A 14,235-nucleotide genomic window follows, 5' to 3' on the forward strand; every position below is an offset into this window, starting at 1 on the left:
ATTTGACTTATACATTAGGGTAGGAAGACCATCAATTTATAAATAAATTATGCCTTTAAAATGGCTTCCTCTTGCTTAAAGTCACTAAGTTAGTCATGATCAATGTCATGAATAAAAATAAAATTATAGTAACACATGTGTTCTTTAAGATCTTGCCCTGTTTGCTAGTCAGTCAGTGTGTATGAGAAAAATGCCTGCTTACTGTTTTCTGAATCATTCCCAAGATCTAGATCATTGTAGGCACAAAGTCGTTGTATCATTGAGGATTAAGAAATATACCTTGGATGGGAGAGCTGGCTCAGTGGTTAAAGATGCTTTCTTGCAAAGCCTGATTGCCTGGGTTTGATTCCCCAGTACCCATGTAAAGCCAGATGTACAAAGTGGCACATGAGTTTGGAGTTCATTTGCAGCAGCAGGTGGTCCTGGCATGTCTATTCTCTCCCTCCCCCTTCTGTTTCCTTTCTTAAATAAATAAAAAAAAATATTTTTAAAAACCAGAAATACACTTTAAAATTTCATTGGACAAAGGACCTTACTTTTGTGTGGAAGACTTGTAAAACAAATCCTTGGCATTGTATTTCTTGTTTGGTTGGACATGTGTTCCATCATTATCCTACAAGACATAAATAATAAATTAAAAGACACAGTGTAAATAAGAATCGCTACATTTTCCTATCTACAGTGTTTTCCATTTCTTGTATATGTATGATAGGCATATGGTGGACATGCACTGTATGTGTGTCTGCATCTGTGTGGGAGCACATATGTGCACAGGCGCCTAGGCACAGTCACATTGTGAGCGAGGAGGCCAGAAGTCTATGTCAGGTATTTTCCTCAGTCATTCTCCACCTTATTTGTTGAGACGTGTCTTCTGCTGAACTTAGGCTCACCACTTTATCTGGACTAGCTCAGCAGCCAGCCTCAGGCATTTTCCTGTCTTTTTGTCAGTATTGGGATGACAGGAGCCACTCCCATGCTCAGTATTTAAGTGGGTACTGGGGATCTGAAGTCAAGCGCCCATGCTTGCATGCAAGCATTTTACCCACTATCTCCCCAGTCACACTCTGTTTACTGCTTGTGCTTTTTCTTCATTTCACTTCTCTCAATCTTTGTTTATTGCCTTCCTGCTTTTCCTCCTTTGTTTTGTTAATTTGCATTCTCTTTATATTCCCATAATTGTTACATTAAGTTTACATAATGCTTAAAAATTGCTTAAAAGTTCTCTATTAAAAGAAATCATAAGTTTTAAACATTGGCAATTAGTCTTAATATACCATATTAAAAACATTAAAATACAATTGTCTGGGAGATTGGTTCTGACATATTTCGCTCTCCTTCTAGCCAGGGCACTTTCCTTTTATTTTGGCCACATTAGTTAATAATACTTAACTAATATTTGTCATCTTTCAAAATATTTTTGTTTTATGCTGATGTATGTAAGAGAGAGGGAGGGAGAGAGAGAGAGAGAGAGAGAGAGAGAGAAAGAGACAGAGAGACAGAGAAAATGGGCAACTCAGGGGCTCCTGATGCTACAAACAACTGTCACTTTGCACATCAGCTTTCTGTGGTTACTGGGAAAGTGAAACCAGGCCAGCAGGCTTTGCAAGCAAGTGCCTTTGACTGCTATGCCAGCCAATAGATTTTTTCTAATGTTTTACCAATTTTTCCTTTCTTTTGTTTCTTTAAAAATATTTTATTTATTGATTTGCAAGGGGAAAGAGAGAGAGAGAATGAGTGCACCTGAGCATCTAGTCACTACAAATGAACTCCATATGAATGCACACTTTGTCATCTGGCTAATGTGGGACCTGGAGGATCAAACCTGGGTCCTCATGCTTCACAGGCAAGCACCTTAACTGCTAAGCCATCTCTCCAGCCATCTTTATCCTTTTTTTTTTGAAATTCCTATCAGACAAGGTTTTCTCATTCTGTCCTCCTAGTTTCTTAATTTGTACACACTTCTTAACTTCCACCTTTATTTTCTATTCTTTGGAATTTCTTATCACTTCATTTTCCACATTTTTTTAGGTTGCATTTAAGCCTGTAAACTATGCTTTTCTAGAACTTCATCCAGATCATATTTCTCTTTTATTTTACCAACATTTAGTTTTACATTGATTTTTGAACACACACACACACAGATATATATATATATATATATATATATATATATATATATATATATATATATATATATATATATATACACATATCTCCCAGAAACATGCACCATGCATAGGCACTCATCTGGCATCTGGATTATGCAAGTACTGGGGAATTGAATCTGGGTTCTTAGGCTTTGCACGTAAGTATCTTAACCATTAAACTCTCTCCCTAGCCCTTTAAAAATATTATATTAATTATATTATATTGTTCATATATTTATTTATTTGAGAGAGAGAGATAAAGAGAGATCTATTACTTTTTGAAACTGGGTCTCACTCTCTAGCCTAGGCTATCATGAATTTATTATGCAGATCAGACTGGTCTTGAAATCATGGTGACCTGCCTGAATCAGCCTCCTAAATTCTGAGATTACAGTTGTGAGCCACCATGTCCAGCTTAACATATTTATGTGTTTGTGTATATATGTGTGTGTGTGTGTGTGTGTGTGTGTGTGTGTATGTGTATTACATATGTACATATATATTATATATATGTATATAATGTATATATATATCATATATAATTTATGTGTGTGTATGCACATGTGGAGGTCATAGGACAACTCCAAAGTGTCTGCTCCACCTTCTTTGAGACAGGGTTTCTTGCTGTCTTGCTGCTGCAAATGAGCTGGTAAACTACAAATGAACATTGGACTCTACTGTCTATGAGCTTTAAATGCTCCTGGTTCTGCCACTTATTGTCATAGGCATGTTGTGATCTAAGATGTATGCACCACTTTGCATCCATCTTTATGTAGCTGCTGGAGAATTGGCACTGAGCTGGTAAACTTTGCAATCAAGTGCTTTTAACTGTCGAGGCATCTCCTTGGCTCAACTAATTTATTTTTTTATTTTTTATTTATTTTATTTTTTTTTTTTGGTTTTGCGAGGTAGGGTCTCACTCTGGTCCAGGCTGACCTGGAATTAACTCTGTAGTCTCAGGGTGGCCTCGAACTCATGGCGATCCTCCTACCTCTGCCTCCCGAGTGCTGGGATTAGAGGCGTGCGCCACCACGCCCGGCTTCAACTAATTTATTTTTTAAGATTGATTTGCTATTTGTGTTTGATTTGGAATAGTTTCTCTTACTGTGCCACCAATTTCATTGACTTTGCAATTTCCAACGTATCTTTCATTTTAATTTTGGTTTTCATTTATTTTATTTTATTTTTATTTTTTTAAAAAATTTTTATTTATTTTTTTGAGAGCGACAGACACAGAGAGAAAGACAGGTAGAGGGAGAGAGAGAGAATGGGTGCGCCAGGGCTTCCAGCCTCTGCAAACGAACTCCAGACGTGTGTGCCCCCTTGTGCATCTGGCTAACGTGGGACCTGGGGAACCGAGCCTCGAACCAGGGTCCTTAGGCTTCACAGGCAAGCGCTTAACCGCTAAGCCATCTCTCCAGCCCTTATTTTATCTTTTTATTTGAGAGCGACAGACACAGAGAGAAAGAAAGAGGGAGAGAGAGAGAATGGGCGCGCCAAAGCTTCCAGCCTCTGCAAACGAACTCCAGACGCGTGTGCCCCCTTGTGCATCTGGCTAACGTGGGACCTGGGGAACCGAGCCTTGAACCGGGGTCCTTAGGCTTCACAGGCAAGAGCTTAACCGCTAAGCCATCTCTCCAGCCCCTTGGTTTTCATTTATAGAAGCTCTCTTGAGACTCTGTATCACCCTTCTAATTATGGTTATGGTTCACACTGCCATCTCAACCATATTTATAATAGCTGTCCTCACTGACTGCTAGACCTCACTTCTAATCATGGTTATGGTTCACACTGCCATCTCAACCATATTTATAATAGCTGTTCTCACTGTCTGCTAGACCTCACTTCTAATCATGGTTATGGTTCATGCTACCATCTCAGACATATTTATAATAGCTGTTCTCACTGTCTGCTAGACCTCACTTCTAATCACAATTACGGTTCACACTGCCATCTCAAACATATTTATAATAGTTGTTCTCACTGTCTGCTAGACCTCACTTCTAATCACAATTATGGTTCACACTGACATCTTAAACATATTATTGTTGTTCTTCTGATCATGGTTAACACACTTCTTTGCTTCCTTTTGTAGAAATTGATGATTTTTTTTTTTTTTTTTTTTGGCCAAGAAACTGTTTTGCTCTGTGCAGTAGTCTTTAGTGTTGGATTATTTTTAAATAGCATTCCACTAAGAATATTAATGACCTGAAACTTGTGATGTCTGCTTTAAATTCTTGATAAAGTCTGAAGGAACCTTTCCATAGTGCTACTTAATCCTCAGTGCAAGGTGCTATCCTCCAGAAAAACCTTCCTGATGGTCTTTGCACTGCACAGCTTTCCATGTGCTTTGTAGAACCTATGCTCCTCTCTGTCCTGCTTGCATTTTAGAGGATGACAATGCTTCATTCCCCAGCTTCACCACTTCCACGTTGCACACGCGATGATCAGTACAGCCAGAGACCTGCCCTGGTTCTGCTTCATGTCTCCAGGCGCCCTCCCTTAGCCTCCTCTGCGGAGCTCTCTTTCCTGGTTCTCTAGCTTGCAGACTGGCTGCTCTAACCTCCCAGAACGTCATTATCTACCTTTTGAATTTACAAAGAAAGTAAAAGTATGCTTAGATTTCCCCCTTCTTTGACTGGGTTTTAGAAAAAGTCTTCAGGCAGCTTAGCAGGATAGTTAATATTCTTTTTTTTTTTCCTTCAATTTACTGATAAATACTGGAGGAGTTGTATAACTTTCAATTATTTTATTCTCCTTGTGTTGCAGGATTTGGAATATTCCTCTTTTCTTTCAACTGCTTAATCTCTTGACCACCCTCTCCAGTAGTCAGCAAACACCTTTCAATGATTGTCATCTCAGTTCTGCAGACCTTCCCTACAGACTTACAGTCTGGTTTCCCAGTGGATCTTACATCAGTCATAGGCTGATGGTACGAGCTCTTCACATAATCAAGCAATGTTCTTGTTTATCACAGAGTTTCTTTTGAGAGCTAAAGATCTAACTTTTAGAACTTTTCCCTCCAATTTTTTCCTTACTTGTAGTAATTTGAAGCTTAGAATGTCTCTGACTTCTAGCAAGGCTGAAGGTGTCTTTTCTGAATAGCGTTGTCTTGTTTGGCACTGCTTTCAGGAGGAATTGGGAAGCACATGTTCATACAGATGGCATCATATCTGGCTCACTCAAAATTTAATATACATATTTCTCCAGACAGTCTTAGCAGATAATTATCAAAAATATTTTTGTCAAAGGACTTGCTGTGGTCTTTGTTTTCCATTTCCTTAATTCATTTAACTTTTCCTGTGCTTTGCTTTAAAAATTGATCTTTTCCATTTTTCCAACTTCTGTAGATGTTCTAGAATTGTCAGGTTACTGTCTTCCAGAATTCATTGTATTGTGGTCCACACATCATTAGTAATATATTTACTATAGCCAGTCTCACTGTCTGTTGGATTTCACATCTGATCAGAGTTGTGGTTCACACTACCATCTCAAACATACGTGTTGTTGTTCTGATATAACTAATACACATTTTTGCTTAGTAACCACAGCTATGATATGATCAACCTAATGTTCAAGGTACTGTGTTACATGTGCATTTGTCTACATTTGTGCTTATGCTCTAGGAGTAATTTAAGTAAATCATGTTCAGTTCATTGAGGTATTTGTAAAAATATTTCTAATAAGCTAAATAAATATAATAAACCCTTCAAAATTTATGTTTTGAGGTATGCTTGCCTGAAAATAAATACCGCATTTATTGGCAACAATAACAATGCAGAAATAAATAAAAGATATAATTTTCTATGATGACTTTTTAGTATTTTATTTATTTATTTGCAAGAAGAAAGGGAGAGGAAGAGAAGGGGGTGGGGAGAATGGCCACACAATGGCCTTTTGCACCTGCAAAGGAACTTCAGATGCTTGTGTCACTTGGCGTATCTGGTTTTATGTGGTGCTGGGGAATTAAATCCCGGTCATTAGGCTTTGCAGGCAAGCTGTTGAGTCATTCTAGCCCCCTCCTAGGATGACTAATCAGTAGGAGTTATCAACTTTATACTCTTTCTATCAATAGGGCTCCTCAAAGACTAAATCTGTGTATTTTCATCATTCTTCATTAAGGAAACAATTACTTATTTGACACATGTATTTAAAATTTCTCTATGAGTATCCGAAATTTATATTTGTTTTTTCCCTATAGGCACATATGCTTTTTGACATCTTGATAAATCATTGGTATTATGAGAATATTTTACTGGAATCTAGATTTTTTTCTAAAACACCATCCTTCTACTTCCTCACTATAATCTTATAAGTTGTTACTTCTATGTGGCAAGCATCTTAGCTTCTTAATAAAATGTCTTAGAATCTGTTCACTGACTTATCATCTACATTGCTCTCTTCATGGTGAGCTCCTACTGCTGTAATCTTCATGTGCTTCAACTTAATTTCATGGAGAGCCTGAGTCTAATCTCTTTTGTACCACCAACTAAGTTGCTTGCTGAGTTTTTCAATTTTGAAATACTCTTCCCTGTAATTTTCTAATTTCACAAGGTTTTCTTCCTGTATATATGCATGTGTGAGTGTGTGTGTGTGTGCATGCATGTATGGTGGTTATAGGTTGATGCCAAGTATCTTCCTTGGTTGCTCTCTTCTTTACTTTACTGGGGCAGAGTCTTTCACTTGAGTCAGAGCTCACCAATTCAGTCAGGCTAGCTATGCAGCCTGCAGCATGGGTTCCTCAGCTGCCTCTTGTGTGCTGGAATTATAGGTGGCTGCCATGCTCACCTGGAAATTGTGTGGTTTTTGGAGTCTAAACTCCAGTCCTCACAATTATGTGGTGAAAACAAATAAGCCACATTTCTACCCCTAGTTTCAAAGTTTTAAATATATCATTTATTCCTGAAAATTATGGCATCCTTTTTTTAAAAAATCATGTATATTTCCAATGTTTGGAATCAGTATGTATCTCTGCATTTTCTCACTTTTTAGAAAACTGTATTTTTTATTTATTTGCAGGTAGAGAGCTAGAAGAAAGAGAAAATAATGGGTGTACTAGGGTCTCCAGCCACTTTAAACAAGATTTTATTCTTATGCTAAATGTTATGTTGCTGGACTTTTTATTTTAAGGTTTACTCATGGAAATATTTTGTGGCTCAAGAAGAACTGTCTTATGAAAAACTTTATTTGGCTCTACCTGGCCTCCTGCCACTGTGAAGAACTTCAGACATAGGTGCTACTTTGTGCATCTATATGGGCACTGAGGAATGGAACCTGGGCTTTAGAGGATTTGAGAAAAAAAGCACTCTAACCACTGAACACTCTCCCTCTGTTTCCTGAAATTGGTGTAAAGATAGCCTATATGAACTGTGACCCTCCCTAGGTGAAGAATTTTTTTTTTTTAAATAGAGTCTCACTCTGGCTCAGGCTGACCTGGAATTCACTATGTAGTCTTAGGGTGGCCTCGAACTCATGGTGCTCCTCCTACCTCTGCATCCTGAGTGTTGGGATTAAAGACATGCACCCCCACACCTGGCTAGGTGAATAATTTTAAGATGGCTTTTGTATTATTTACAATATTCTATACTATTTAAACTTTTAAACAGATATATAGGAGATTTTGCTTTAAATCTGAAAAAAAGAGCAAGCATTTTCAAACAGTAGCTACTTTTTGGAGAACAAAATATTCAAAGCACAGACTATGATGTAATCCAATCATGCTGCACAATGTCTCCTGGTAGTACATCTTACTGTGTGAGTTGCCTCCTCATCAAATGCATACATGTAATCGAGTGAACTCCGTTCATGAGGAGATGGGGAAGTAGCAACTTTCTGTGGGCTGGTCCAACCTGAAAATCAAAATTTCATGAGCTTTCAGTTAAAAACACATTAATAAATGCATTCAATAGAATCTGTTCCTACTATAAAGCTACACTATATGTTATTAATTAATTTTTAGTTGACTATCTATTTTTCTGGATTTTCTGAGATGTGAGGAGGGTGGTCTCCATTCTATGAACAGCTGTGAATATAGTACAGGTGTGGCATTTATATGTTAGCATAATTATGATCATGCAAAGGTTATTTGGATTTTTTTTTGTTTGTTTTTCAAGGTAGGGTCTCATTCTAGCCCAAGCTGACCTGCAATTCACTGTGTAGTTTCAGGTGGGCCTTGGATGTACATTCACGTACATTGCAATGAGCACACAGAGGAGAAATCCTCAGGATGCAAGCAGTATAGGAAAGCCTTCTGTCAAGATATTTTAAAATTTTATTTAAGGGGAGATATACAGTAAGTGAGCATGTGTATGGGTGCACCAAGTCCCAGATGCTGGCACTACCCCATGAACATGACCAATGTGGTACAGTGCTCAAAGTTGATTGAGAAAACAAGAAAAACTCACTCAGGTGAGAAAATTTATGCATGGTACAAATTTAATGTCCCTGCAAAAATTCTTCAATTTCCCCCCAACAGCCTACAATTACTCACAGCAGAATGTAATAATGTGTGTAAACTATGTGCAAGAGCCTTTAATCAGTATAGTTCCCTTCAAATACACAGAAGAACATACTGGGCAGAAACTTATTTATGCACAACATGGTAAGGACTCAAGTTTTCAAAGTTTTCTTAACAGATGTAAAAGAACTAAAGAGTAACCCTAAATTCAAAATATAGAAGCACTTTATTATCACCTTCTTTACATTCACAGAAGTTCTACAGTGAAGAGGACTTTTAATGTAAAGTGTGTCCAAACTCCTCAACCACTTATTTTCAGTTTACAGATATAAATTAACATGGTATGTGAGCAATGTTTGACTAGAAGGGTATCCAAACGTTTCACTGGCCTTCCAAGTAAGAATGCACATTGGATCAAATCCTATTAAACTAAAAAACCCAAGAATGTTGTGAATTGTAAAAGAAAATATTAAGGTCTTATGAAAAATCCTTCGTGTACTATAATCTATGTAAATGTAGTTATCATGAAAAATGATGTAGAGTGATTTGAGTAGAATGCTCTGGAAAATATAAAATGATAAAAATGTACTGGAAGATAATAACTAAGAATACTGTGTTTATTGGGAATTTTGGGTATATTTCATTATTTTTCAAAACGATCTCATCATGTTGCCAAGACTGCCCTTGAAATCTCTGTAAATTTGAATGACTCTGAACATAAAGTCCTTCTGCACGTGTCTCACTTGTAGTTAGCAGATAGACATGTGTCGTCATGCACATCAGGACCTCATTGTTAAAGTCGGTTTTTGGACTTTATTCACTATGTAGGGCCAGACTAGCCTTGAACTCATAGTAATACCCTTTCTTTACTTTTTTCCTGGTCCTGAGTAACCATGGCCTTTCTTTGGGGAAAATTTTTAGAAACCACATATCTCTCCTGCTCCAACCACATGGTGGCCTCATCTTCCCTTCACACATTGTTACTTCTTTGTCCTCTAGACTATGACTGAAAGCTGTAGATGGGCAGTGGATGGTCCTGGACTGTCTGTTACTAAAGCAAGCCAAGTACTTTCTGTCATGGTGTTTGGTGTTTTCCTACCCCATACTCAAAATATTAGTCTTTTATCACATCCTGTTTGCCATACGCACTTCTATTCAGGAAAAAGTTGTGGTTTCCCTTCGTATGTACCTCTCAGCAGTTCTGGCCCAGGTGTGTGGACCCTGGAGGGGCACTTACAGAGAAGACACGTGGCACAGACCAGAGTCGCACTGCCAGTGCTGTCTTCCAGACTGCACAGCTGTGTATGTGGGCGTTGATCCTCTAAGCTCCTGCTCTTACTGTATCCTCAAATTACTTTTATCCTCATTCCCATTTCATTTTATTTCCTGTACCCTGTTTTATAATCACAAGCAGATTGTTCTCAAGGGAGTTTACCACACAACTAACAAGGTGGTACATGTATTTTCTTTTGGTAAAATTAGGGTATCTGTACCTACAGAATAAATTTTCCATTACTTTGTGTTGGTCATTTAAACTAGTAAATTGTGTTTTATTTTTAAACTAAATTTTGTTTTACAAGCAGGTTTATAAATTGCATCAATTTTAGTATGGCTTTCTTTTAAAACAACTCATTCACTGGTCAATGCATAGTAATTTAAGTGCCAAATTCTAAATCTCATACTCATGTTCTTCCTCTTCTTCAGGAATAGATGGGACAATAAAGTTCATGTTGCTTTACTTACCTCCAAGTCTTGCTCTGATGGAAATGTCTGGAACTTCCCTAGAATTCCACCTCCTGTCCTGTTGCAGTTCTTCTGACAGAATTGTTTTTCTTTTCATTCTTTGAAATCCTGAGTCTGGTCCAGGAACTCGTTGTTGAGGTTTCACATCACTGAAACTCACTAGGCTTGGTATAGTCCTGCCAATGCCAGGCTTTAAATCAGCATCACTACCAGGACTCATCAATCCAGAACAGGGGTCACCCAAGGGCACATCATCACGAAGTGGAAATAATGGATACTCCTGCCCACATGGTGGTGGGTAAGGGTAGTATGAATGATAATGTGGCAGCACTGAGGGAGGGTAAGGATGAAACTTAAGGAAAGTAGGGTTGCATTTCTTTTCAAATCTTCCATAGTCATGTCTGTCCTCTAATCCTTTCACAAATGGCATGTTCATTTTTCGTAATAGATCATAATAGTGTGGGTAATCTGTATTTTCAACAGCCTTTAATCCTGAAAAGATGAACCTTTTAGGAATACTTATGTTTCCCTGTTTGCACTGAACCTCTACATCCATGGCTTTTCTCATAATTTTTGAGGTTTATAAGTTAAACTCTCTGACAACTCTTTCCTCTTTAAACATCAAAGACTCAATGTCCAACTACTGGAGTTAAGGTTAATCTACTATAATGTTATTGATGCAATTTTCTAATAGCTGCTCTTTTTTAAGGAAAATTTTTTTTCTACCAAGGAATGATGGGGTAGTACAGGAACAGGATTGAGTAAGAAAATTAAATAAGCTTTTGTTCCTTAGCAACAGGTAGAACTCTAACACATGGAACTGGTTATTATGTTAAGCAACAATGCTATTCTTAGGAAAAAAAAATAATTTTCTTCCAATACTCAGAAAACTATATTCCTTTATTTATTTTAAAAAAAGAGTTTCCCTAAGTGGACTAGAGACATGGCTTAGCAGTTAAGGCACTTGGCTGTGAAGCCTAAGGACCCTGATTCAATTCTCCAGTACCCAGGTAAGCCAGATGCACAGTGTGGTGCATGTGTCTGGAGTTTGTTTGCAGTGGCTAGAGGTACTATAATGCCCATCCTTTCTCTGTCTCTCTCTCCCACGCTCCTTTTCTCTCTCAAGTAAATAAATAGATAATTATTTTTTAAAAGTTTCCATAGGTTGATATTTCATAGTTAAAATGATACTGCAAGAGTATAAAGTTGATCTAGTGACAATATATTTTAACATCTTTAAAGTTTTTGTTATTTGAGAAAGACAGACATATGTATATGTATGTGTATGTATGTGTATGTATGTATGTGTGTGTGTATACACACACACACACACACATATATGTATATATACACACATATATATAGAGAGGGGGGAGAGAGAGAGAGAGAGAAAGAGAGAGAGAGAGAGAGAAATGGGCAAGCCAAGGCCTCAGGCACTGAAAATGAACTCCAGATGCATGCACCACTCTGTGCATCTGGCTTTATGTATGTACTAGGGGACAAAAACCTGGGTCCTTAGCCTTTGAAAGAAAGTTTCTTAACCCCTGAGCCCCTATTTTAATATTTTCATTTAACTAAAATAATTATTTACCTGACAGTTATAATGAATAACACTTGCTACTTAAGTAACTATCAAAAATGTTAAATGTAAATGTACTGCATAAATGAACATTAGACTAAAGTTGATGTATATGATTTTTGAGGAAAATGGTTTACAAATATTAGTCAAGTAAAAATTCTTCTTTATATGCCCTACATTATCCTTACTTTTCTTAATTCTATCATAATGTTTAAGATAAGAGAAATGAAGGCATTTAAGTCACTTCAAGAAAGGACAAAATAAAAAGCAAGGTATCACTTAGATGATAAATTATCAATCCACATAAGAACACTTTTCAACTACAATCCGGTCTTGCATAAACACTGCAAATAAAATCCAATTGTTAGAACTTGGTGCTAACAGTTCACATCTTTTCTTCTTGAAGTAAAAATGCAAAGCCAGTGAAATTCTAGAAGAGCTAGGCAAATGATATATCAATCAGACTAATTGTACAACAGTAGACAGTGCAACCAAAATGTGGCTGTCCCCACTTACGACCATTAACATTTTGAGATAGACTGCAAAACAAGAGGTTATATTAGAACAGATGGTTGGAGTTTCAGTTTGTAATCCCTTACACTTTCAAAACACAAAAATCTCGGTTGACTTTTTCAAAAGATAAAGTATCTGGTGACCTTTTTAGTCTATTTAGTATCACTTGTTTCTTCATACTTTTTTGAGTTAGTTTTGATTGTTGAAGCTTCATTCTTCTATATATTTGCACCCAAAGTACAAGAATTCTATCACAGCTTTTATTAAATCCTTGCAGATTCTAAAACGTTGGAGCTAAGATTTCCTTTCAATTTCTATAAAATACATTCTCATTATAATGCATCATAGACTGCAAACTATGTGTGTGTGTGTGTGTGTGTATGCATGCATATATGCATACATATCTGTGTGTGTGTTTCTGAATTGAGGTAATGGTAAATGATGTCCCAGTGTGAATACTTCATCAAAATCAATTTTGTCTATGGTCATTTCTTTCATTCTTCTATCAAGTAGCTTTATTCAGGCAGTGTCTTTAATTCTTCCCAGGGTTACACTTCCATTAAGCTGCAGACATTGACAATGTATTGGTTGTAGAGTCAGGAAATCTATGAAATCTAAGATTTATAGGTGATAAATCCTCACGATCCGTCGTCTGTGAGAGCCACCCTTGGTATAGAGAGGGCCTTGCTGCCCGCAGTCGCCACGTAATGGCCAAGCAAGGTGCGTCCTTGGAGGCCCCAGACCCCTCTGGGCTCCAGAAACTTTGCCAGGTCACTTATGTCCTCCAAGGATTCCCAGCGCGCGGGCGCCGTGTCAGCGGCACAACAGACGCCCATCGCCAGCGGCGAGGCCGCCGCCCTCGTCCACCGCCCACGCCGCACCAGCGCCGCGGCCGCCGGAAGTGGCTGCGCGTCCGTCGGGGTCCGTCCTTCCGGTGCTCCGCCCGCCAACTTCCGGCGGCGGGTGGGCGCGCGCCGGCAACGGCCTTCTGGCTGAGGCGGGCGGGCGCGGCGTGTGGATGGAGGCCGTGGCCCCGGGCCGGGCGTGGCGGGGCTGGCGGCGGGCCGCGGCCGCGGGCGCCCCGCGCTCCCTGGCCGCCCTGCTCCTCCTCTCCGCCCTCCTGCGGGCGCCCCTGGCAGGTGAGCCGGCGCCCGGGCCCCGCCGTCCGTGGACGGGGCTCCGTGGTTCCCCCGCGTGCCGAGGAAGAGGCGTCCGCACTGGAAGTGCCCACCTGGGCCGTGCTCAATAAATAGGCCTTCGCCCACGGCGGTGGTTTGCATCCCCAGCCGCCCCGCCGCCCCGCGCACCCCCGGCTGAACCGGGCGATGAGGTCTACCGGCTGTGTCCAGCCTGTCTTGCCGTAACCCGGGAAGGCCTGGTGCTGGAGCACCCTCTGTTGGTTTGAGATGAGACATGCAGGTGTACTCAAAAATAATTATTTTTTATGGGCCATCTCCATAATTGTATATGATAATCCATGGTAACACCCTCTCTCCCCCCACTTTCCCCTTTGCAACTCCACTACCCATCATATCCCCTCCCTCTCTCAATAAGCCTCTTTTATTTTGGTGTCATCATATTTTCTTCCTATACGATGGTCCTGTGTAGGTAGTGTCAGGCACTGCGAGGTTATGGGTATCCAGGCCATTTTGTGTACGGAGGATTTCGTTGTAAGGAGCCCTACCCTTCCTTTGGCTCTTACATTCTTTCCGCCACCTCTTCTGAGATGCACCCTGAGCCTTGGAAGGTGTGATAGAGATGCTTCAGTGCTGAGCACTCCTCTGTCTCTTCTCAGT

General features: G+C 39.3%; 2 protein-coding genes across 3 annotated transcripts in view; one reads left to right on the plus strand and one right to left on the minus strand.

Annotated features, from left to right (window-relative positions):
• Positions 1–11,293, minus strand: part of Spata48 (spermatogenesis associated 48) — a 38,305-nt gene extending 27,012 nt beyond the window's left edge. The window contains exons 1-3 of the mRNA XM_004652712.3: positions 10,348–11,293; positions 7,899–7,996; positions 537–613 (exon numbers count right to left, since the gene is read on the minus strand). Of these exons, the coding sequence (XP_004652769.3) occupies positions 537–613; positions 7,899–7,996; positions 10,348–10,915 (743 nt within the window). The 5' untranslated portion in view covers positions 10,916–11,293. The remainder of the gene's footprint in view (positions 1–536; positions 614–7,898; positions 7,997–10,347) is intronic.
• A 2,149-nt stretch (positions 11,294–13,442) lies between these two features.
• Positions 13,443–14,235, plus strand: part of LOC101611450 (zona pellucida binding protein) — a 64,960-nt gene continuing 64,167 nt past the window's right edge. The window contains exon 1 of one of the 2 annotated variants that reach the window (XM_004652711.2): positions 13,443–13,578. In XM_004652711.2, the coding sequence (XP_004652768.2) occupies positions 13,458–13,578 (121 nt within the window). In that variant the 5' untranslated portion in view covers positions 13,443–13,457. The remainder of the gene's footprint in view (positions 13,579–14,235) is intronic. The other variant, XM_045135445.1, reaches the window with a different exon arrangement.

Source organism: Jaculus jaculus, chromosome 16 (genome assembly GCF_020740685.1).
Source record: "Jaculus jaculus isolate mJacJac1 chromosome 16, mJacJac1.mat.Y.cur, whole genome shotgun sequence".
Lineage (NCBI taxonomy): Eukaryota > Metazoa > Chordata > Mammalia > Rodentia > Dipodidae > Jaculus > Jaculus jaculus.